The sequence below is a fragment of the Cupressus sempervirens genome, chromosome 9 (genome assembly GCF_028749045.1).
Source record: "Cupressus sempervirens isolate cs-2001-9-10 chromosome 9, ASM2874904v1, whole genome shotgun sequence".
Classification (NCBI taxonomy): Eukaryota; Viridiplantae; Streptophyta; class Pinopsida; order Cupressales; family Cupressaceae; genus Cupressus; species Cupressus sempervirens.
In genome coordinates, this window is record NC_143126.1 from 548,813,407 (window position 1) to 548,836,851 (window position 23,445).

The 23,445-nt window shown below is 36.0% G+C and overlaps 1 protein-coding gene across 1 annotated transcript in view; it reads right to left on the reverse strand.

The window, feature by feature from the left end:
• Positions 1–23,445, reverse strand: part of LOC149539811 (uncharacterized) — a 64,726-nt gene that overhangs the window by 9,614 nt on the left and 31,667 nt on the right. Inside the window, exon 3 of the mRNA XM_089801010.1 lies at positions 3,393–3,497. Coding sequence (XP_089657136.1) covers positions 3,393–3,497 — 105 coding nt within the window. The remainder of the gene's footprint in view (positions 1–3,392; positions 3,498–23,445) is intronic.

Below are 23,445 nucleotides of genomic sequence, written 5' to 3' on the forward strand. Positions count from 1 at the left end.
TAATAACATTGCCATTTATTTATGAGTTACAAATGCAGAATTGAATGTCATATAAATATGAGAAGAGAAGGCATGTCTCATGAAGAGACATGTCTCTATATGGTAAATTATAAGTTAATCATTCAACAATATATTAACAATAATATATAAAAACATAATTACATATAATATGTAACACACACACACACACACACACACACACACACACACACATATAGGGGAGTTTGTCTAATTGATGATTAACCAATAACCATAGAAGGATTATCTCTAGGTCCATTCAATCCGACTTAAGCTACAACATTAACATGAAGCATGGATAGTAAGGTTTAGAGCACGCTTGAGTGTGGATTGCATGGTGTTCACATTGAAGAGTTTGTATTTTGAGCATGGTGATTACAGCAATGGCTTTTTTTGCAATGTGTGTGGAGTCGAGAGTGTTTATGCAGCCCATTGTTTGTTGATTGAAGGCTGGAAGATGTGAAGAAACATGGACAGACTGCCTTAGATGCACAGACACATGTTTGCATAGGAATTTCATCTCTTATTCTGTGCTCAACCAGTGACTCCAGCAACTGTTTATGTGCAACATGATCTTGCAGTGAAATGTAGTTATCAAGAAGTATCCTATTTGTGGATGGAGCCTGCTACTCTTTGTTTGGTTACGTCATGCTCTCATGCATTTGCTTGTTTGTCTATGTCATTGAAAGCATTAGACCCTTTGTTTTTGCCAGGGGGTCTAAGAGGTATGCTCATGGCAATGGAGAAAGTGGCTTTAGAGATCCGTTTCAGGAAGATTATTTTTCAATGTCACATTAAGATTTCATTTACATTTATTTGTTTGGAAAATTGTGTCTACTAGTTAAACATTCACCATTAGATTTTTTAATTCTTTTTTTGTACAGTGGAATCAGCACTCATTGGGACCCCACTTGTCAGGTCCTAATTACTCAACCACTACAGTCCTGGCATCATGAGCTGCCTGCCCTTGTGCAGTGATTGAAGCCACAGATTCAAACCTGCAACCACTATCCATGTCTAACCATTCATACTACGTGGCATGAACAATATCTATTAATATTTATAATTTTCCAAACTACGTTTTACTATTTGATAAATTTATGTTAAATTTTTATTTTACTTATTTTAAATATATAAGTTTTATTTTTATTTTATTTTTTAGTTTTAATCTTGTTTATTTTTAGTTTAATATTATATATTTTAAATAAAACAGAGATTTCTATTATTCGAAACTAGTAACAAATTTCTTTCCAAATTTTACAGTTCACAAACTTGTTCTAAACTTTTTCATCATTGAACTCAAAAATGAACATGATTCCTTGTGATATAATTACTCCCTAAAACCTCCAAGTTATAAATTGCCCTTGAATGGGAGATAACAATGATAAACAAATTACAGTATGATAAATACCAGACATTGTTAGTTTAACTCGGTATAATCAATGAGTATCCAAAAAAATAACTACGTGCAAAAAGTCGGAGCCTCTATCTCTTCTAGATGAACTTATTGCTCCAAGAAGTTAATTGACTAGAAAGCAGTGAGAAGATGCCTAAAATCAAGCTCCCAATAACTCTAGAAAAAGAAATAGAATCCATCCACCATGCTGCAGATCTCCTTATCATCTTTCTAACAGAGCTGAAAGATTCAGAAAACTCCTTTTTATGAAAAAAATCATCAAAAAGAAACTCTCCAGAACAGTGCTCAGTTGTGAGGGATCTTCAAGAATTTAAAAAATGACAACTTGGCCCCATAAGCTGATCAGATGCTGCCTTCAAAAGCAAATATATGTTTTCAACAGTTTGTCAAACCAGGCCCCATCCTCTCATCTTCAAAACAAAAAAAACATGTCCTAGTACAAAATTTCATTCTAAGGCCTCGAACTCAATACCTTCCACATCTAAAATCAATACTTAACAAGGATTTGCTTACCACTACACCACGCACTAAATCTAAAATAGATAACACCCTTTTAAATTTTTCCTAATAAAAAGACTAACTTTTTGTAGGTTTTGGAGTTGGTACTTCAACTTGTGATCTTTCATGGTCAAATAATTTTACAAATTTTTGCATTCCAATATACCAAATTAAAGATCATCTTGCATTCCATTTGTTTTTTCTTAAATGGTGTTTGAAGGTGCAAACCACTTGTAAAAGAAGAACAGTCCACAAGAGAGAATACCCTGTTTGTAAAGGCCAAGAGGTAGCAAACAAAGATGAGCCAAACTTGAGATGTATGGCCAAGTGAGTGTGGACCATAAAGGGTTTATATCATCAAGGTTCAGCTTCAAGGCCAATGGAAAAGACAGGGAAAACAGTAGGACACGTGGCTCTCAACCCTTTACAATTTTTTTTTTTTAATATTTTAGAAGTAATCTTATAAAACCCCTTTCTTTAAATTATCTTGTAACAAGAACATTGGACAATAAAATAGCTTTAAAGGTTATTAAATCCACTTTCAACTTTAAAAATGTGTGTTCTCTTTCAATGTAGCTCTCCCATAGAAGTCGAACAAAAACTGCTTTAGAGATTTTTTTCAACCCTTCCAGTTGCCACACACTTCTGACTTTAACGAAATGCAGCTGAGAAACACTACAAACAAAAGACAACATAAAGGGAAGGACAGCTCAGCCTCAAAGCTCTCCCACCATGTTCAAATCAGACACAAACTTGTAGATCGCCAGGATTTGCCTTTTGCCAAAACAACCATTCATGCTTACAAGTCAGAAATTTGATATGACTTGACACAGAAACACAAAACAGTACCATACTGTAAAAATAATCTCTATAAAACAATATGAATATTGTACAATGCCAGCCTCTATTTATAATAACAAGAGGGTAAAGATAAAAAAATATTCCCATAGAGAACTTAAATGAAAGCAATAAGGAGTTATTCGTGCAAAAAAGGAATATGCATGCAAACAGATGAGGTAACAACTAAGACAATTCTAATCAAACTAAATTTGTGGATGTTCTTTAAATTATCCACTATTACATTATTATTTTAATGAAGAATGAACTATGCCAAGTCAAGAATAAGAGAAGTAACCTTAATCTGAGATACATGCATGCCAGAACAAACAATATACCATTATGTAAACTGTATTTTGAGATGATAGAAAGTTAATTGCACTGACTATTGAAACACAAATTGCTGTTTCCATATAAAGCAGAAACTCGGTTTCCACCTCTGGCTTATTTCTTCCTTCAAATAAAATGTGGCTTATTTCTTCCTTCAAATAAAATGCACAATTGAATATACACAACAGAAAAAGTAACTTCACTCCATTATGCAAACTATTATAAAATCTCAAATGTCAACTAAAACAAAAAGAAGGATATAGATAATGTCAAATAGCTTGATGTAACTAACCTTACAAGGATCAAATAGAAGACAACTGGTATAGCCATAATAACACGTTGAACTGCTGCAAATGAAACTGATGATGGAGACAAGTGTGCTCCCATTTTGTCCAAACTGCGAAAACATTAAGCAGCAAGCCATTAGAAACAGAGTAAAAATAATCAACATAAACTTAATACCAATCAGCTTCCCTCCATGTCTACATATCTAATTTGACCTCACAAGTGCAGACATATCAAATCAAGCATTTGCACTTACTGTTTAAAATTGTATGCCTCCATTGAAATATATTGACTTTACATAGTAGTAACATTTATTAGTTATAGGGGGATATGGGTTAAGCCACAACCCTTCAATCTAAGTCACAAGATCTGAATTCAAGTTCATGTTTGGCAACAATAAAATATTAAAATTCAGATGAAGTTCAACAAGGGTTAAAAAATTGAAACAAATTCAACATGAAATTCGCCTTATATAAATTTAATATAAAAAGAAAATTAATATCTAGATAATTTGTTATTTATTAAAAATAGTATATTAAATTTTAAAATAGCATAAATATTTTACATTTATTAAATTTAAATTATTAAAAATAAATTACATTATGCTGAATATGAATGCATTATAATGAATCAAAAACATTATAACTTAAATATGCCTAACTTTTTATCTTTTATTTATTAATATATAAATAATAAATATGTTAAATCATGTATATCAATTAAAAAGTTTGGGAAATGAATCTTTGAAATAGGTGAATCAAAAAACACTTTTGGCCTATGTTCCCCAAAGTTTCCAGGACGGGGACGACAAGGGACAGTGGGAGGGGTTTCTAGGACGGCAAAAAATTTGCCGATTTTTGGGAGCAAGGGAGGTGGCAAACGTGGATGACTATATAAATATAGGGAAAATAAAAATATATACAAGGAAATTTGCATATATACATTACATTCATATGAAGACATGGATAAACCATGCCATTTAAACATCATAGAACCTTAACATACAACATTTAATAATAAAACTCAATGCTCCATATGCTATAATGCATTCATAATTTGGAATGATTGTCAAGGTGCATGTAATATTAAAAGAATAACATAAAAATTTGAAATATACCCAAGAACATAATTTAGAATTCATTTTCAATACCAACAGGATCCACATTACAAATTGAAACACACTACTATCATTTAATTCTGAAACTACACTTCCAATTCATTGTAAGTGGACTGATATTTATACAAAAAGGTAAGATGGTATATTGATGCAACTTCCAATATTCACCATATCTTCCACAAAGGACCCGGATCAACCCAAGACCAGCCAAGCACCGATGTATTGCCAAAAAATGACACAAGGATGCATGTTCTAGGTCTATAATGCACTTTTCAAACTTTCCCAACACCTTGCAAACAGTCCGCTATATAATTCTGAGAGTGTAGCGTGACAGTAATAGTAATATTAATTCCATGATTTTTAACATAATGTTGTCAAATGCTAATTAGAGGGCCCCAAATAGTAGGACATAACTACCAAACAGTAATAAGCATGTTAGGGTGAACTTGGAAGGAGGGGTCCACTTTAAAATTAAGATAATGTTTTATAAAAGAAAAATTAAAATATTTTATAAGTGCTGATGTTGTCTATAAAATCGGACGCCCATCCATTCCAGGGACTTCCAAGTCATCCCCAACCGTCCCCAAGATGTACAGACATCCCCCAAAAAAATCCCAAAATCCCCAAGTTTCTAGGACATTTCCTGGGAATTTTCAGAAAAGGGGGACAGAGGGGGGCGTCCCATAATTGTCCCCCCGTCTTGGGGATGTCCCCGTCTCTGAAACTTGGCCTTTTTGGGTGGGGACATGTCGCATCCCCGCATTATGTAGCTTTTGGCTCCTCAAATGGGAGCATGTAGAAGAAGCAAGGTGACCAAATTGATACAAGATGTTTCCCTCGATTGGCCATAAAAGCGCACCCAACGTTATCATTGTGGGGGCTATCTCCTATCAATAAGGCTGTCTCTAGTTGATTACAACCACCAATTAGTTTTTGGCCGTTGCTTCCAGCAGGCAGTTACTTCAAGTGCTTGATTGATAGATGTGAAAAGCCTTCAACTCCTAAAATGTGATGCTCTTGATTTTGGCTTTGCAAAACCACTAGACAATTGGAACCGAAAAACTTTCATTAATAGAAGCTCGAGCACGATTCTACATGAAGTCTAGGGAAAATTCGAATGAATTTTTCATATTTTATTGAAATTCACAAAACATTGAACTTCAAACATAAAGTTATGCAAACCAGTGATAAAGCCTACAATGGAGAGTTTCAAGCTTGACAAATAGTTTAAAATCTACAAGTATAAAATGGGTGTTGGGAAGAAAAAGGCATGTGATGATTATAACATATTTGAGTTGGTTTGCATTGACCTTGTGTCTATTGGAGCTCAATCAAGTCAAGTAGATTTGCCATCGTGGGCATTTCTAATAGAGCATTTGAGTAGAATTTAAAAATGATTAATTTTCCATTCACTTTTGATTAGTAGTGCTCAGAATATAAAGTTTTTTAGTAGATGTGAAGGGCAATCAAATATTGAATATTAGTGTTTCAATTTTAAAAGTGGATTAATGATGCAAATTTGCAAGGTCAATAGTAAATCCAGCTATGGGATGATTTAGTGATTGTTTGTCGTGAATCGTTATCATTAATGGATGGCGTTGTGCAGGTCTGCGATGAACGCTAGGGCCTGTGTGCCCTAGCCTCTGCTCCAGCTTCTGTGCTTGACGGTGGGGGGTTGTTTACACACGCGGGGGGTTCTTTTCTGGTTGTTTCATGAGGTGCAAATGGGTGTGGGGTTGTTTGGTGGCTGCAGGGTTTGGATTTCTCTGCCCTTTGGTGTTTCAATAGTTTTTTGATCGGGGATTTTGGTGGGTTTGGAGACCGTGGGTCTCCCATAATTTTTTCCTTGACGAGTGGATTGTTGGGGTTGCCCTATGGTGAGTCGGGGCTTAATATTATCTCAGATTTCTTTTGAGGACATGGAGATGGCTATTTCGTCTTCTTCAGTGCAGGCCAATGGTGAAGATTAGAGGAGTAAACCTACATTGGAAGCTGGGATCTCATCCTTAAATGGAGTATCTCGAATTAAAAAAGTTAATGGATGTTTGGAAAGATCCGAAGATCAACCTATTTTAGTCATCCAACTTGAGCAGATTTCAAAGGATGTTGAGTATTGGTAGAATCATGCTCTTATCTGCAAATTTTTGGGCCTTCGTCTCTCCTTACCTGTTTTGGATTCCTAGGCTCGTCGGGTTTGGAATCCTGAAGGTGATATGGATATTATATTGGCTGCGAATAATTACTTTTTGGTTATCTTCTCATGCATGTCGGATAGGAACAGGGCATTCGAAAGAGGTACTTATTTCTTTAATTAGGTGGGGCTTTTTATCAAACCCTGGCACATGGGCTTCAATTCAGCCGAGGAGATCCCCTCACAGGTACCTATGCGGGTCCGACTGTCGAGACTTTCGTTGGAGTTCTGGAGGGAAGATATCCTTCACTCAATCTCATTACTTCTTGGAAAGCCTGTGGGTGCGGCTACACAAACTCAAGATCGTAAGGTAATCTCTTATGCTCGTATTTGTGTAGAAGTTGATTTAACTAATCCACTACTAGATTCTATGGAAATACGCTTGGGATCCTCTTCTTGGATTCAATAGCTAGATTACGAGACCCTCCCTTTTAGATGTCGAATCTACCATGAATATGGACATTTACTTCGTAAATGCCCTAGATTTAAGCCTTCTCCCCCAGATGTTTTCGGAACTCTTAAGGGTGACAAGGGGAAGGCTCCTGCATCTATTGAACCTATGGATAATGAGGGCTTTACTCAGGTTAAATCCCGCAACAAAGGCAAAGGTAAGAAGAGAACCTGGCTGGATAAACACAATGATGGTACTTTTAACAGATTTGATGTTCTTGAAGACTTGGCTCAGGAGGAAGGTATTCCAATTGAGCTTTCTTCTGGAGATAAGGGTCTACATGAAGTTCAAGAAGAAGATGAAAAGAAAGAGGATCAAGTGCTATCTTCAGAGGACCCTCAGAATGTACAGATTGATATGGATTCACATCCTCAGAGTCAGGATACCAGGGATCCCCATGGGTCACAGGCTCTGATGAGTCCGACTATGGTGGTTCTAGATCCCCCTGCTCCTAAGGGGGCCTTAGATTTGGCTAAGGGTAGTAAAGCCTATCCTACATTAGGCTTATAGCAGAAATCCTTTAAAAAGGGGCCTCTTGATAAACCATCAAGGAGTGGCATGAAGGCAGATCAAGAGAAGGTTAAGATTATGGGAGATACTTTGGTTGAATCTAGGTCTATGAGACCCATTGATTCCCATTTCTCTCACCCTCATAAATGATTGTTCTATCATGGAATGTTAGGGGGTTGAACAGCATCCCTAGACAAAAGGTTGTTCATAGATTAATTGATTCTCAGTTACCAGATGTGGTTTTTATCCAGGAAACTAAACTTACAGTTGATGGCTTAGCTAATTGTGCTTCGCACATATGGCCCCAGGGAAATTGGCAAGGGGTGGGCGCTCAGAACAGTTCAGGGGGGGTAGCTTGCTTTTGGAACCCAAGGAAAGTTCTCCCCTTATGGTGGATTTCTAGTTGATCATCTATCTCTTTGGTCGCATCTTGTTTGGATACTGGAGAAAGGTGCCTTCTTTCCAATATCTATGCTCCTAAAGATATTCTAGGCAAGTCAAATCTTTGGGCTCATATTAGTTGCATCCAAGCTTTAGACCCATTTCTCCCATGGATTCTGGCTAGGGATTTTAACTCTATTATTTGTTTAGAGGAAAAACGTGGTGGAGTTGCCAGGTTGGACCCTTCGGCAAATCTTTTTAGAGATATGATAGATTCCTTGCAACTCATTGATGTGAAGCCAAATAATGGTGTTTTTACATGGAATAATAGGAGATGTGGTGTTGAGGCTATTTCAGAAAGACTTGATAGATTTTTGATTTCCTGTTATTGGGTGAACAGCAGGTGGATTACCAGTTCAGAAATTCTTGATTGGAGAGGCTTTGATCACTGGCCTATCAAGCTCTCGGTTACTGATTATGGAATCACAAAAAACCCCTCTTTTAAGTTTCAGTTAATGTGGTTAAGAGACTAGTCTTTGCAGGACCTTATGGTGGATTGGTGGTATGAGGGGATGCCTGCCCATGGGACAGCTATGTATACTTTCTATAAGAGGCTCCAACATGTTAAGTACAGGCTTAAGAAGTGGAATAAACAATGTTTTGGGAACTTACAGGCTCAGAAGATTGCTGCTCAGTCTAAGTTAGACAACATTACTCGGTTGATTTGGGATCAAGGGAGGACCCTTGATCTAAGTGAAGCTAAGTCCTTGGCCCTAAAAGGATTAGAAGAATGGGAGCTTCGAGAGGAGATCTTTTGGAAGCAAAAATCTCGAGTTGACTGGCTTCAAGAGGGGGATAGGAACACTACGTTCTTTCATAACTCGGTCAAGGCTCGGAGACAAGGGAATTCCTTCTCTTCTTTGATCACGCCTGAAGGGGCTCATCTTTCTTCCAATATTGATATTTCCAAGGCTGCGGTCAACTATTTTTCAGATCTCTTTTCTAGGGAGGATCTTGATGCTAGGGAGGAGGAGAGGGTAATCTTGGATTGCATTCCTCACCTTGTTTCTGCGAAGATGAATGAGGTTCTCTTACGTCCTATTTTGCTACCTGAATTGGAAAAAGTGGTGTTTAACATGAAGAAAGGTAAGGCTCTCGGCCCGGATGGGTTTCCGATTGAGTTCTTTCAGGAGTTTTGGGAAATAATAAAGTTTGATCTCCTTTCAAGAATCACATAAGGGCAAACAAATGCTCAGGTCCATGAACTCTACTTTTTTGGCTCTCATACCAAAACAGGAGGGGGCTAATCAGCTAATTCAATTTAGACCTATTGCACTTTGTAATGTTGTTTATAAGATCATCACTAAGCTGATTGCTAAGAGACTTAAGCCTCTTCTTAGTTCCCTAATTTCTCTAGAGCAGGGGGGTTTTGTTGAAGGAAGACAAATTCTGGATGGTGTCGTGGTTGCAATGGAAACTATTCATTCTATGGCTAGAGGGCTATGTTTATGAAGCTTGACATGGCTAAAGCTTATGATGGGGTGAGCTGGGAATTCTTACAGAACATTCTCTTGGTGTTTGGTTTTGATGAGGAGTGGGTGAATTGGATTCGTAGTTGTGTGACCTCTGCTTCCTATTCAGTTCTTGTAAATGGGGAACCATCAGATTTGTTTAGTGCCTCTCGGGGACTTCGACAAGGGGACCCTTTATCTCCTTATTTATTCATTATCATGTCAGAGGGTCTTGGAAGATTTATTAAGTCTCAAGTGGAGCGTGGTCTCATTCAAGGCTGGAATTGGGATGACTCTATTCCATCCTATTCTCACCTTCAGTTTGTAGATGATACTGCATTGATGGGCATTGCCAAAGTTAGTGAAGCTATGAACTTCAAGCGGGCCCTAGACATCTATTTGAAGGCTTCAGGACAGTGTATCAATGATGACAAATATTCCATTTACTTCTTCAATACCCCTCAATCTATTCAAAACAGGATTGCTAGGATCCTCGGATTTCAAGTTGGTTCGCTTCCCCTGATATATCTTGGGGTCCCTTTGGCCCTGGGATCTCAATATAGGGTGTATTGGCAAGGGATCTTGGATAAGTTCCGGAGCAAAGTCAACCATTGGACTTACAGGTGGCTTTCTTCTGCTGGGAGAGTGGTTCTTCTAAAGACTGTGGTGCAGTCTCTCCCTATTTACAGGTGTTGTGTGCAAGTTTCCCCTTCCACCTTTGTGAAGGACTTTGATGCTCTTTCTCGACAATTTCTTTGGGTGAGTACCCTTCTCTCATCAAAGTGGAGCTTGGTTAAGTGGGAGTATGTTTGCAGGCCAAAACTTGCTCGGGGCCTTGGTCTCAGGTCTATGGCACTTGTTGTCACGGCCCTGGTTGCTAAGCTATATTGGAGATGGTGCAATAATCAACATTGGATTGGGCTAGGATTCTTACTCACAAGTATTTTCCTGGTGTTGACAGCTCAGATGTGTCGCGTCTTGCTTTGGTGGGGAAGGGTTCTTGTGTTTGGAATACTCTTAAGAAGGGAGCCCAGCTGATCAAGGAAGGTCTGTTTTGGATTTGTATCAGTGGATCAGATGCTCTGTTTTGGCTTGATTCTTGGGATGGCCACCCACCCATGCTCTCTAGCTTTCCCCAGCTTCAACCTCTTTGTCATGCTTTTACTAATGCTGGCTGGTTTAAGGTGGAGCACTTTAAAACTGTCAGGCATTTGGGTCAGGTGGAGGTGACTTGCTGGAATGATTCTCAAGAATGGCTTGTTGGGGGCTCTGAAGAGGATCGAGCTCTTCTTTCTCATGTGCTGGAGGATAGGTTTTGAAGCCCCCTCAAGGGGAGGGATGTTTTGGCTTGGAGTCCTATCCAAAGGGAAAATTCTCTGTGGCTCAGGGCTATGCTGTTCTTGACAAGAACCTTTATGGTCCAGCTGAAGTTCACGGTGGAAGAAGGTTTGGAATAATTTTTCTTGGCCCAAATGTAATGTTTTCCTATGGTTGTTAGCTCAAAAGAAATGTCTCACTTGGGAGAATCTTCGCAAGAGAGGCTTCCAAGGACCCTCTATTTGCTCCTTATGTGCGCATAATGAAGAATGTATCTCTCACTTGTTTTTCCTCTGCCCTTTTTCGAGGGAAATATGGCATAGATGGTGGGAGGCTTGGAGCCATGGTTGTGTCCATGCCACTTCTCTCATTGACTTTTGGGATAGCTTGGGTAGGCCTCCAACGAAAACTTCTTTCTTGCAGGTTGCTTGGATGGTTGGACCGACTTTTATTTTATGGAACCTTTGGTTGGAGAGGAATCGCAGAATTTTTTGTGACTCCAAATTAGATGGCCTTCAGTTGTGGAGGAAGATTCTTAGTAGGCTTCAGGAGACTATTTCAGCAAAATGTGATATGTCTAAAAGTATAGATCCTGGTGATCAAGCTATTGTGAGAAATTTGAACCTGAATGGGAATAACCGGGGACACACTCTTGGAAGAAGGCATTGTTATGGTAAGCAACGGGCATGTAGGGTTGGGAGGTGGACTTCTTCCCCGGCTGGAATCTTGAAGATCAATACAGATGGCTCTTCTCGGGGGAATCCTGGTCATGCTGGTATTGGTGCTATAGGTAGAAGTAATGATGGTGGGGCGGTTTTTCTTTTCTCTATCTACAAGGGTCAACATTCTAACAACTTGATGGAGGCCCTTGCTATTAAGATTGTTGTTGAGAGAGGATGTTCTTTAGGATGGAAAAAGATTATATGTGAGTCTGACTCTCAGATTGTTGTTGATATGTTGAATAACCAGAGCTTGGAGAACACTAACTGGAAATTAGCCTCTCTGGCAAGACAAATTTCAAGTCTTTGTAGGTCCCTGGATTCTGTTTCCTTTCATTATATCCCTCGCGAATGGAACAGAGTGGCGGATTGCTTGGCGAAGTGGGCTTCAGAGAATGTGGATAATTGGGAAATTAGAGGTAGGGATGAATTACCTTCTGAATATTGTGGGATTATTGATCAGCTGTTATTGGAAGATAGGCATTTGTAGTGTTGTTGTGGACCTCTGGCCTTTGCTCTGTAACTTGATTTTATTTGAATAAATTTTTACCCCTTTTCCAAAAAAAAAAAAAGTAAATCCAGCGATTATTCTCAGATTTTATAAGAAAATGTTTGAATGTAATGTATGAATCTCTTATTACAAAGTTCTAACACAAAGAAGTAAAATAAATATAGAACAAGTTGGGACCATTATAACCCAAAACAGTGGGCTAGTCAAGGAAAAGGAAAGGAAGAAAAGTTTGATGGGAGAGCCCTGGTAGTGTGCTTTTGAAGATAATTTTGATAGTGCCTCAAAAGGCAACTCAGGATAGGCGAGGTCAAGTGGGATGACAAAGAATGATTTAGGAATGTCCCACAAACCACTCCATCACTCTCCCTAATGACACGAATAGAACAGCTAAAGATTGAATAAGTTTAAGATTTTATAGGACTAGTTGTGAAGGTGGTTTCGTAAATCACCATCAAAGACATGGTATTAGGTGCATCTAAAAGTTGGAAGATGAAGAAATATCTTAATACAGGGCACCACCTTCTTTCACATTTTGATGAGGTCATATTGGGAAATTGATATAGTCAAACTAAAACTTCACAAGTAGTCTAGCCAAATACACATTAGGATTTGAATATAGCACCTACTCTTGACTTTATTTTTATAAAGATGATTTCCATAAAAAAATCAAAAAAACAAGAGTTGGAAAAAGCTAATCAATATCTTTGGGAAAAAGCCAAGTGGCCCTCAAGGGGGTGATAAAAGACAAGGACCCATAACTAGAAAAGAACATATTACTACGATTCTTGAGAACATAGATATATCATGGATACTGATTATAAGGATTGTGTATCTTTAGTTTACCACACAGGTGTAGGCACTAGTGTTTTACCATTAGCACAAAAGTGTCTACCCTAAAACAGAGATTGATTCCAATTCCTGCTAAAAACTTTATCTTTTACTTGAACTATAGGACTAACATTTCACTTCACCATTGGTGTAGTATAGTCTGGCAATGGGTTATTGACAGCTGAAACAATCTTTCAAGCAGCCAATTATTGTTTCTTGCAGTTAATTACTTCTAAGAGTTCTCTTTTTTCCTAATTGAGCGAAGTTCTCCTTTTTTCCATTAGCACAGAAGTGTCTATCCTAAACTTGAGATTGATTCCAATTCCTGCTAACAACTTTATCTTTTACTTGAACTATAGGAATAACATTTCACTTCACCATTACTGTAGTATAGCTTGGCAATGAGTTATATACAGCTAAAACAATCTTTCAAGCAGCCAATTGTAGTTTCTTGTACTTAATTACTTCTAAAAGTTCTCCTTTTTCCTCGTTGATCAAAAGGTTACTCAATGGCTTCAGTGTCATTACACAGATAGTGTAATGTCCCTGGGTCACTGGTTGAAAAGATTCCGCAATCTCCTGACTAATGAACCTGCAAACATGTTAGCTCTCCAACAATTATGATAAAAAAAATGTTTATCTAAACATTATATATATATATTAGAAATTTAACACAGATCCTATTTCCTATTTTGTACTTTCTTCTTAAGGAGAGGTTGTGATCCGACACTTAGCTCCTGAGGGAGTGCCTCCTGAAGCTCCTCTATTGGAACGGCTCTCCACTAAGTGACGTCATATCACAGACTTCCCTGTCAATAATCCTTATGGATGATTGATCAGATCCATCTATCCTTATTAGGAGAGATTATTCTCAACCTAAGCCTTATGAACAACCACAAGTATGTTCATACTATCATATGCATATGTATAGTCTCTTAGTATACTGACCTTCAAAGATGCTTGATTCTCTGCCTTGATTTCCTTGTTACTCACAAGACTCTAGTATGAGTTACTCTGTTATTTCTATGCCTGTGTATTAATAATTAGACTTGAGCTTGAAACGTCTTATAATTGGATTGATGTGTGATGTATTATGAGGGCTAACAGTTTGGAGGATGATATGTTCTCGGGTCTGTATCCCTCTTTTTGAGTTTGGATGTACATCAGCTCCCTGTCCTGTTTTCTTAGTAAGCTCCACCCGTAAATATTTGTTATTGTTTTGTATGTGTTGTAATGCTTCACCAATGAGATTGACTTTTATGTGGAACAAGTGTATTTCTTTGGATATCATGTCTATCTTATGAGGTGTTGAGTTCTAAATCCTCTTCGTGTGGATGTGAATCCAATGTCTACAATTTGTTTGAACCTTCCTAGCCATCTTCGTCAAAAATGTGTGAGCCTGGGTAAGTGTTGATACGGTAGAGATGGTGGAGATTAACAATTTATTAGGCTTCGTCTTTCTTGCGATATTGCCTCCTTAGCCAATTACCGAGTCTATCCTCAGATTTCCCCGAATGTGAATGATTCTTGTTGTGCAATTGAATGGTCTCAGGCATGACGTTGGCTACTATAACTTGTCCTTCCTGAGTGTTTATACCACAATAATCACTAGCTCACCCTTTGTTAAGTATTAAATGTCTTTGGTGTTTCTTCCCAATTTGCAAGTAAAATAATTCTTCCCTTCGATGCCCTATGGATCACCTCAGCAACACCAATAAATGTGTTGCAAAATGTTTGTGGGTCATGTCTCTCTTTTCATCCATAATTAGTTTAATGAATATATTTGTTTCTTTGTTAATCGGCTAAGTTACCAAATTCTCTCTTGGACCTAGGAATTTCTGGTTCAATTCTCTCAAAAGTCTAGTCCTTGTTAGATTCAGTCAAAAGTCTGCCATAGAGACCGAATTTTGTTCGGAATTCTCTCAAAGGAACCCTGGCAGAATTCAGACGACTTTTAAGTGACTTTGGATTCCAGCATAGGAACCCAGGCATAATTTCAGAGAATTTGGTTTAAAAACACCATTTTGTTTACTTTGTCAAAAAGCTTTTAATGCCAAATTAGACTCAGATTTAGACTTGAGCACATGATTCGACTAAAATTATTAATCATATTTAATTTGAATTAAATGCTACTTGAAAAGAATCAGGATGTATAAAAGTGTCACACATCTATTATGGAATGTATGTTGTGCATAGAGGCTAACATGTATAGAAAACTTTGGATTGAACAAAATTTAAAGAGACCTTTACTGTGGTTGAATCTGGATCCAAAGCTTGCTTTCTTGGCTTCATCCAATCTGATCCAAAGTTGTTGTCTTTGAATCATTAGTATGACAATTAATATTGTGAAGCTTACAATATGGCACAATCACAACATTGGCCTTAAATGGGTCTATAGCATTACTTTTTGTGATTCTAATTTGTAATAGCAGAACGATGATGGTTTTTGATGATATTTGATCATGATGGTTGATTTTTAATGTTGACATTATTGTTTTCAAACTAAAACATTATATAGTAGTGTATTTCGCTATGTTGCTTTAAAATTAGCATAGTGGTGTATGAACTTATTTGCTGCTGCATATATATACACTGATGAACCCAAAACAAATCCGAACCCAACCAAAAAAAAACTTGAACGAATTTCGAACCCAAATCTTGAACCAAACTCCATACCCAAATCCGAACCAGCAACTTAATTAGTCGGTAATCTGAACCTTCATAATTGTTATTTTGAGATATTATTATTATAGTTATTATAATTAATGAATTATGCTTCTTGTGAGGCCTCACCCCGACCCGTCATAGCATGGATATTTTATTTACATTTTGGATATTCAGGATCTAGATATTTTGACAGTTATTTGAGACTTGATGGACTGTGGATTATTTTATTTACACACCTTGATACTTAGTAGCAGTGGTTTACATTATCATATGCACTTAGAACCTACTATTGTGTAGGAAATGGTTGAAAATATATGGATGCAATCTTATGAATTGATATTATTAGAATTTTGATGCGATGCTAAATGTTAAGTTGATTATGGATAGATGCCAATTTGGTTATGATGCTTTATGAGATGAATGATTATGATATTCACAGAAGCAGTTATGATGATTTATGATACACTAGTAAATGATAAATTGATTTTAATATGCACAGATGTTTATCTGACGGCTTATGTTATGTAGATTTGTTATTCTAACATCTTGGATGATTTAAATAGGAAAAATTACCTGAATTATGATTATCACTATACACTTATACATCATATATGTTATATGACTCCTTGGACTACTGATGCTCGAGTTTATTGTGCAGGAAGTGGAACCATGGAAATTCTTGGGGGAAACAAGTCCCAAACCTTGTGACATAGTTTAACCAAGGCGAATCTTTGGAAGATTCAAAAGCCTCATTGTGAAAGTAATTTTCTTCGTAATTGCATGATTGCTTGCTTGCTTGTGAATATGTTTAATCATAACCTAGGTGCATTAAGGGCATGTCAAGGAAAATGTAATGTATTTTTTTTTATGTGTGTCACTTGACACTTGTATAGTCTATGTGTTGATGACATGTCACCTATAGTGTTGGTTTCAAGGTTACTCAATCTTGGTCCTCTTCCTTCTTTTCAAATTAATGCTTAAGTACTCCCATTTGGGAGAGAGTGTTTGGATGGGTCACATCATGTTAGAATTCGAATTCAAACTTGACAAGGAGTTTAGGGGGTCTAAATGGGATCCAAGCTGTTATTTTATTGTTAAAAAGCCACCCTAATGGTAGTATAGTAGGTTAGGGGCCTAAATTTAATTATTTCAATGTTTTCCTAGTTTTGGGAACCCCTTAAACAAAGCTAACTTAGACCAATTCGAAATTGGGAGTTTTTCAATGATAGAACCCTCTCAACCCCACTTGGTCAACCTTCTTATTTTGGAGGAGCAACAATGTAAGAAAGGGAGGCTTGATGTTCTTACTAAAAATGGTTAGTGGAGAGTCTTTTAGGGGGGGAGTGACAAGTTAGTGGGCTGTTCACCCACTCTCTAATTTTAGAGACAGCTAAGTTTTGGAAGGAGATTAAGGGAGCTATTCTACAACTATCCTTACCCTAGCTTGGACCAAGGTTGGTGACTTGAACATGTTCTTTTATTCCTTTTCTTTAGTATGGATAAGAAAATCTGCAAGTGTGGAAAGTTATCAATGGAGTATGCATTGCATTGTCAATCTTGTGTTATGAGCTTGTCATTGTGTTGGGAAGAAGTGAATGTGTTTTGTGCTGATGGAGATCCTTTCTTGGTTTTGTTTTGTTGTTCTTCATTTGTTTTGTTGTTGTTTCTTGTTTGAATGTGAGTGTTGATTGTGATTATGGGTGTGAAGGCTTCACTCACCCTTGGGAGGGCAGAGAAGCCTTGGGTGAAGGGCACAAGTTGGGCTTGACATTGCAGGTGAGAAAAGAAATCTTTTTCTTTTACGTCATGATGAGGTTTGTTATTATCATGGAGCATGGGCTCCATCATGGCCATGAATCTTGTTGTTTGGGAGGTATAAGGAGGTTTGGTGGATGAGGAAAAGATGGTTTTTTTGAAGGCCTTGAGAGGCAATGCAGTGGCAATATGTTGTTTATGATGTGGTGGCCTTGAGAGGCAAAATGCATTGGCAATATGATATATATGTTGTTAGAATTTCTCCTCCTTGAAGAGCCCACCTTCACCCGACGTTTTATGATTCCAATGGTGAATCATTGTGCAAGCCATGGAAGGGTGTTGATTGTGTTTGTGTTGTGTATTCATGCAAAATTTTGTGATGTATGTGTGTAACCTGTTTGGTCCTTGTTTCCCCTGCTCGGTGGGTGGTTTCAAAGAAGCCTAGGTTGGGAGGTGAGCCTCCATGGTTTCTATTTTGGGTGCGTTTTTGTGCAGGTTTTGTGAAGACTCATGCTATGAAGAATTAGAGTTTCACCCTTGTCAAGAGGAAAAGATCCAAATGTGTAAATAAGGCTCAATTTTTATGTCTTTCAATGTGCAAGTACTTCAATGTTCATGTTTCTCAATATTTCTTGATTTTGGAAGGTTTTTTTTGAGTTGCCACATTGTGATGAAAAGGGATTGTGCCATTGGCACCATGTAAATCTGTAGAGGAAAGGACCTGAGAAGTGTGCACATATGTTTTAGTAAGGAAATGTCCATTTGATATAGTGTAAGAATTGTAAAGTTTATTGTTATCATGGTTATAAGATCTTCTATGTTAAGTTTCATTGAATTACAAATGGTATTATGTGTGCTTTCTCTCCTGTAATGTAATAGCAATTATGTATTTCATAATAAGAAAAGAAAAGAAATGAATGTTATGATTAGGATGGATAGATCTGATATACAAACTTAGAATAAAATTTTGAGGTGCTAAATCATTCCATAAGTATTAAGTATTTGGCTATTAAGTCCTAGGATGACAAAATCACACTACTAGTAATTATGTGCAAAAAAATTCATGAGGAATGAAATGGAGTTGTAAATGAGTAAAGAAATTGTATACTTCCATCTTGCTGAAGCTTTACATTTTCCTCTCTGGAAAATGTATGAGGAATGACTAAATGACCTTCCTGAATACAGTCCCATAAAATATTGAGGGAATATATACTCAGAACCTAGTCATAAAGGAATAACTAAATAAAAATTTAATGTGCAATAGATAGAGAAGCGTTATGATATAAGCTAACCCAAGGACCTAACTAGGAATCTATGCCTATGACCTGTCACCTTGATGGACAAGGAACAAATCTACATCAAAGATGATTCAAGTGACTATAGGGGCCTTATAAATTAAATTACAAATTAATTTCATATATTTAAGGAAAGGGAGGTCGAAATCAAAAAGAAAGAGAAACAATTAAATATAACTATATCATATTACACAAATCCCCAAACACTAGTATTTACCTAGCAATCCTTCCACATTGTAAGCATTACTAAGCCTAGGCGTGCCAAGGAAATCGAACCCTCATTATGGATGGGACTGTGGTCCCCTCCTTACTTCAAAAAAAAAAACGCCTACATGCTTTAGTCTTTTTCAAAAAAAAACAAAACTTGCACCTAGCGCTAGACAAGACACCTTGCGCAAATTGATGTCATTGGGATGTGATGGGACATAATACTGACTCCATGTCAGATTCCCCACCCCTTGAGCGCCTCAAGGAAAACGCCTAGAGTTTTGGAAGCATGTTTTAAAAGAGCCTAGGTTGTTAGTGTTAATTCTTTTGTTATTAAATCATGTTAGTTAAAGTTTAGTGCTTAACTTGATTGTTATTAAATCGCTTGTTAACAAACTTAGTGTTAATTTATTTGCTATTAGATCATTTGGGTTTTCAAGAAAAATAATAATTTTATTAGTGTTTAAATTATTGGTTATTAAGTCATGTTGTTTTACACTATTGAGGAATATAAGGGTTAGGTATTATGTGGTGGTAATATTGTTCTTTTAGAGATAATATAAGATTTGAAATTGACATTATCATTAAAGAAAAGAAAAATATACATACATATATATATTAAATATAAGCTTGTATTATTATTTTAATAACAATATTCTAATAAATCAATACACTAAACCAATTGACAATAATGAAGCTTTAGTAAACTCGATTAAAAGACTACCTTGCCAAGTAAGTTGAACACTAGCTTCTAGTGGTGTTAAGACGTATTTAAATTATCAATGGTAAGCTCTACGTCATAAGGACACATGTATAAAACAATGGCAATAAAGTAGCAAGTAAACAATAGCGAATTTAATAATTATATATATATAACTAAATCATGAGTTAACCTAGTAGTCTTGCACTATAGAGATAAAATTGAATGCAGTAGATGTAACGCTAATAAAAGAAGCAAACTCAATAGAGAGCTAATAATAATAATAATATTTAAAATAAAATAAAACAAAAAAGAAATTGTTGTAATTTTGCTTAGCAAAATTTTTAGGGCATGACACTTCTACTATGAGTTTTGCAATATTATTTAATTAAATTATTTTTGATGATAATGAAATTGTTATTAACAAGTTATTATTACTCCCCTTATAGTGAAATTATTGTAACAACTATTATATTATTTATTATATATTTCATTATAATGGTGAATTAGTTCATTTAGATCTTTAGCTTGAAAGGTTGGATCTATAAGGAATGATTATTATATATTTATTATTTAAACAATTATTTACTCCGGGGGGTCATTACAGATAGGTAATACAAGTCTTAGCAGATCAAATTAGTTTATAGTTCACCCATACAAGCTTCATTCATAGATGTTCTATGCTTGATCATATTTATATCCAAAGATGGTCATATACAAATGCAGGCCACTATAAAATTACTACATACATTGGCATATTACTCCTCCTTGGTCGTGATCGTTACTCAATAATACAGATCCCTTGAGACTTTTGACTTACTACAAAAATTACCTTCACAAATTGCCAAACATCTGTAATATATTTCCAGAAGTCTTCTGGACATTTTCAAGGGATATATATATTAAGACAGCCTGTGTCTGGGGCTAATTTAGTGCTTCATTCCAAAAAAATTGGATGAAAACTTCAGAATGATCATATCATTAACAATGACTATTGAGTTACAAAAGATTCAAGCTACAGTCAGTAGTTGCATCAAAGGAGCATTATTTTCACTTCACAGTAGAGATCCTTTCCACAAGGTAATCTTTAACCTGCTGTGATGAAGAGTACAATGAAGATTCATAAAAATATTTGCATATGGTGGTTTCTTTAGCTGCTCTTGTATGTGGACCTACCCCCTTGTATTGTCGAATTTCCTCCATCTGCCATGGCTTGCTGGAGACCACTCAAAAATCAACGAAACACTTACAAGCCATGCTAGCTGTCAACAAACCATCACGATGGCAATTAGTGATCAAAGTTCACACCAAGAGGCCACAGCACATGTAAAAATTTAATACTGAAATGTTAAGAGCACAGGCTGCAGACTTACACACACAATAATCTGAGTGTCAATTATTTTATTTGGTCTTTTTAAAGAGTGTAGGTTACAGATTTATTGTGTGTTTATAATAATAGGCTGTGGTTTTACATTTTAATGATGAATGCTAACATTTATAAGTTCTTTTTGCTTTGTGAAATACTTGAAAGTGATAAAAGAAGACAAGTTGGTGAATTCAAAGTTTTTTTTCTTTGTGAAAGACTTGAAAGTGATAAAAATGAGAAAAGACAAGTTGGTGAATCTCTATGGTTCATATCTTGACTTCCTCTCATTTATGACACCCTAAATAGTGTAGGATACCCACTCTATCTTACCTTCATTAATATATTTGTTTAGGCAAGCAAGTACTTCACGTGATCATGTGCACTTCAACAGCAAGAAAGTCATTTATTTGAAGACATGAGCATAATAGTGAAATTATTGTATCTTGATTGAACCTCTTTGATTAGCTTTATGATTCAAGGTTTCTATTAGTCAAAAAAAGACACTTAAAAACATTATATAAGGCAAACTGTCAAATTAAGGAACGAAGGGTTTCTGTCCAGAAATACATTGTCAAATAGTGTAAACAACACTATCTCCAATAAATAAATTTAGTTCTTTAGACTATTGGTTGATTATTTTAACATAATGGCAAAAGAAAATTATTAAAACACTAACAAAATATTCTGCCAGTCTTAAAAAGGTTCAAAGCATACGAATTCCAAAAAATAAAGATCAGATGGAACAAAAATAGACAATCAGCAAGAAAGGAGGAACCCACCATGCCCTATGTACAAGTCCCGGGCACTTGTTTCCCCGAACATTGTGTGTTTTGTCAGTGTCCAGAGCAATGTTTTCCTTTATATTCAACAGAAATGATACACCAGGAAACTACTTAAAACAAATAGTAATAATAAAGTTATCATAGGAAAATATACAAGAATGTTAATTATATATCAGATTTAGGCAATGAGGAATATTAATTTATTTCAAAATATTATCTTGACTATAATATCATTAATATTGTTACCAATATTTTGTTTGCAGAATTAGAATAAAGAATCAAAACAAATTTGAGTATGTGTTGCTGCCCTCTGTAACTTGTATGATAATATTATTATGTAAGTACTGCTGCCTCTGTAACTTGTTTTCACACTAATTGATTTTGGTGCTTTCCAAGATTCACAATATATATATATATACCATGGGACATAGTCCACATAGGGACATGCCTCTCCATGAGGCATGTCTTACCTTATACAACCTGAAGCTTCATAACACAATTTGCAGATCACATATTACTGCGATACTAAATATCTATCATTGTGACTGCATTTTTTATTAATAATAAGACTAATGATATCGACTAAGATGGTCGACAATGATCATGGAAATATACTCGATTTCATGAAATTATTGTCCAACTCAAAGTGGATTGATATATTAATATATTATCAGTTTCAGCTATATGATATGATTAATAATTATTTAATAACAATATATGTGTGTGTGTTCAAAGATGTTATATAAATAATTATTAGTCATTTATCATGTCAACAAATCTCATAATAACTTTGAGTAGAATACAGAAAGTAGACAATGTATTTTGATCAAGTAGGAATTAGTCAATTTGACTGATCCGACCGACACTACCAATCATTCACACTCCTTAGCTAGGGAGGATAATCCCTTTTATGATGAAAATACAATAACTCAATGAAAGAGTTTGTAAAGACATCCTCTTAATAGGATATAAGAAATTATTGCATGTCCAAAGATATCATTTCTCATGATATCCACCATTAATTATATTACCTTATGATAATATCGGGAGCATGTCCACAAATACCATGTCTCATGATATTCACCATACTCGTAATATCTATTATGGTATTTGCATAGGCATCATGATGCCTACCATAAAGATATCTTCTCATGGCATATCCATGGATACATAATATCCACCATGAAATATCTCATTAAAATAACTTGTGTGGTCATCCATAAATATCATTTTTTAGGATATTCACCATTCAGTTAGTATTACTTAAGAGATATTAAATATCATGACATATCCACGGATTTCAAGTCAGATGATATCCATCGTTATAGTAAGATTTGATTATTGTAAAGTCGTCACCTCACATTAACAATCAGAAATACAAGTGTACATCATTGGAAGGTCATCACATTTCAATGAAGTTCACAAGGGCCCATTATGTCATGAATTTCACACATGAGAATAAAAGAGTTTACTCATAAAACATCTTTAAAATATATTAGTACAATATTGCTAAGACTCAATCTCAAATATAAAAATTACAATTTTATCATACCAAATTTACCTCTCGAGTATTCTACCTTTGTCTTGCAAAGTGTCTTGGCGAGAATGTCATTTGGTTGCTCCTTTGTGCTAATATATCTGAACTGAATGGAATTTCTCTCCACCATGTCTCTAACATAATGGTAGGCTATCTCAATATGTTTTGATCTATCATGGATACTGGATTCATAGAGAGTTTAATACAACTTTGAT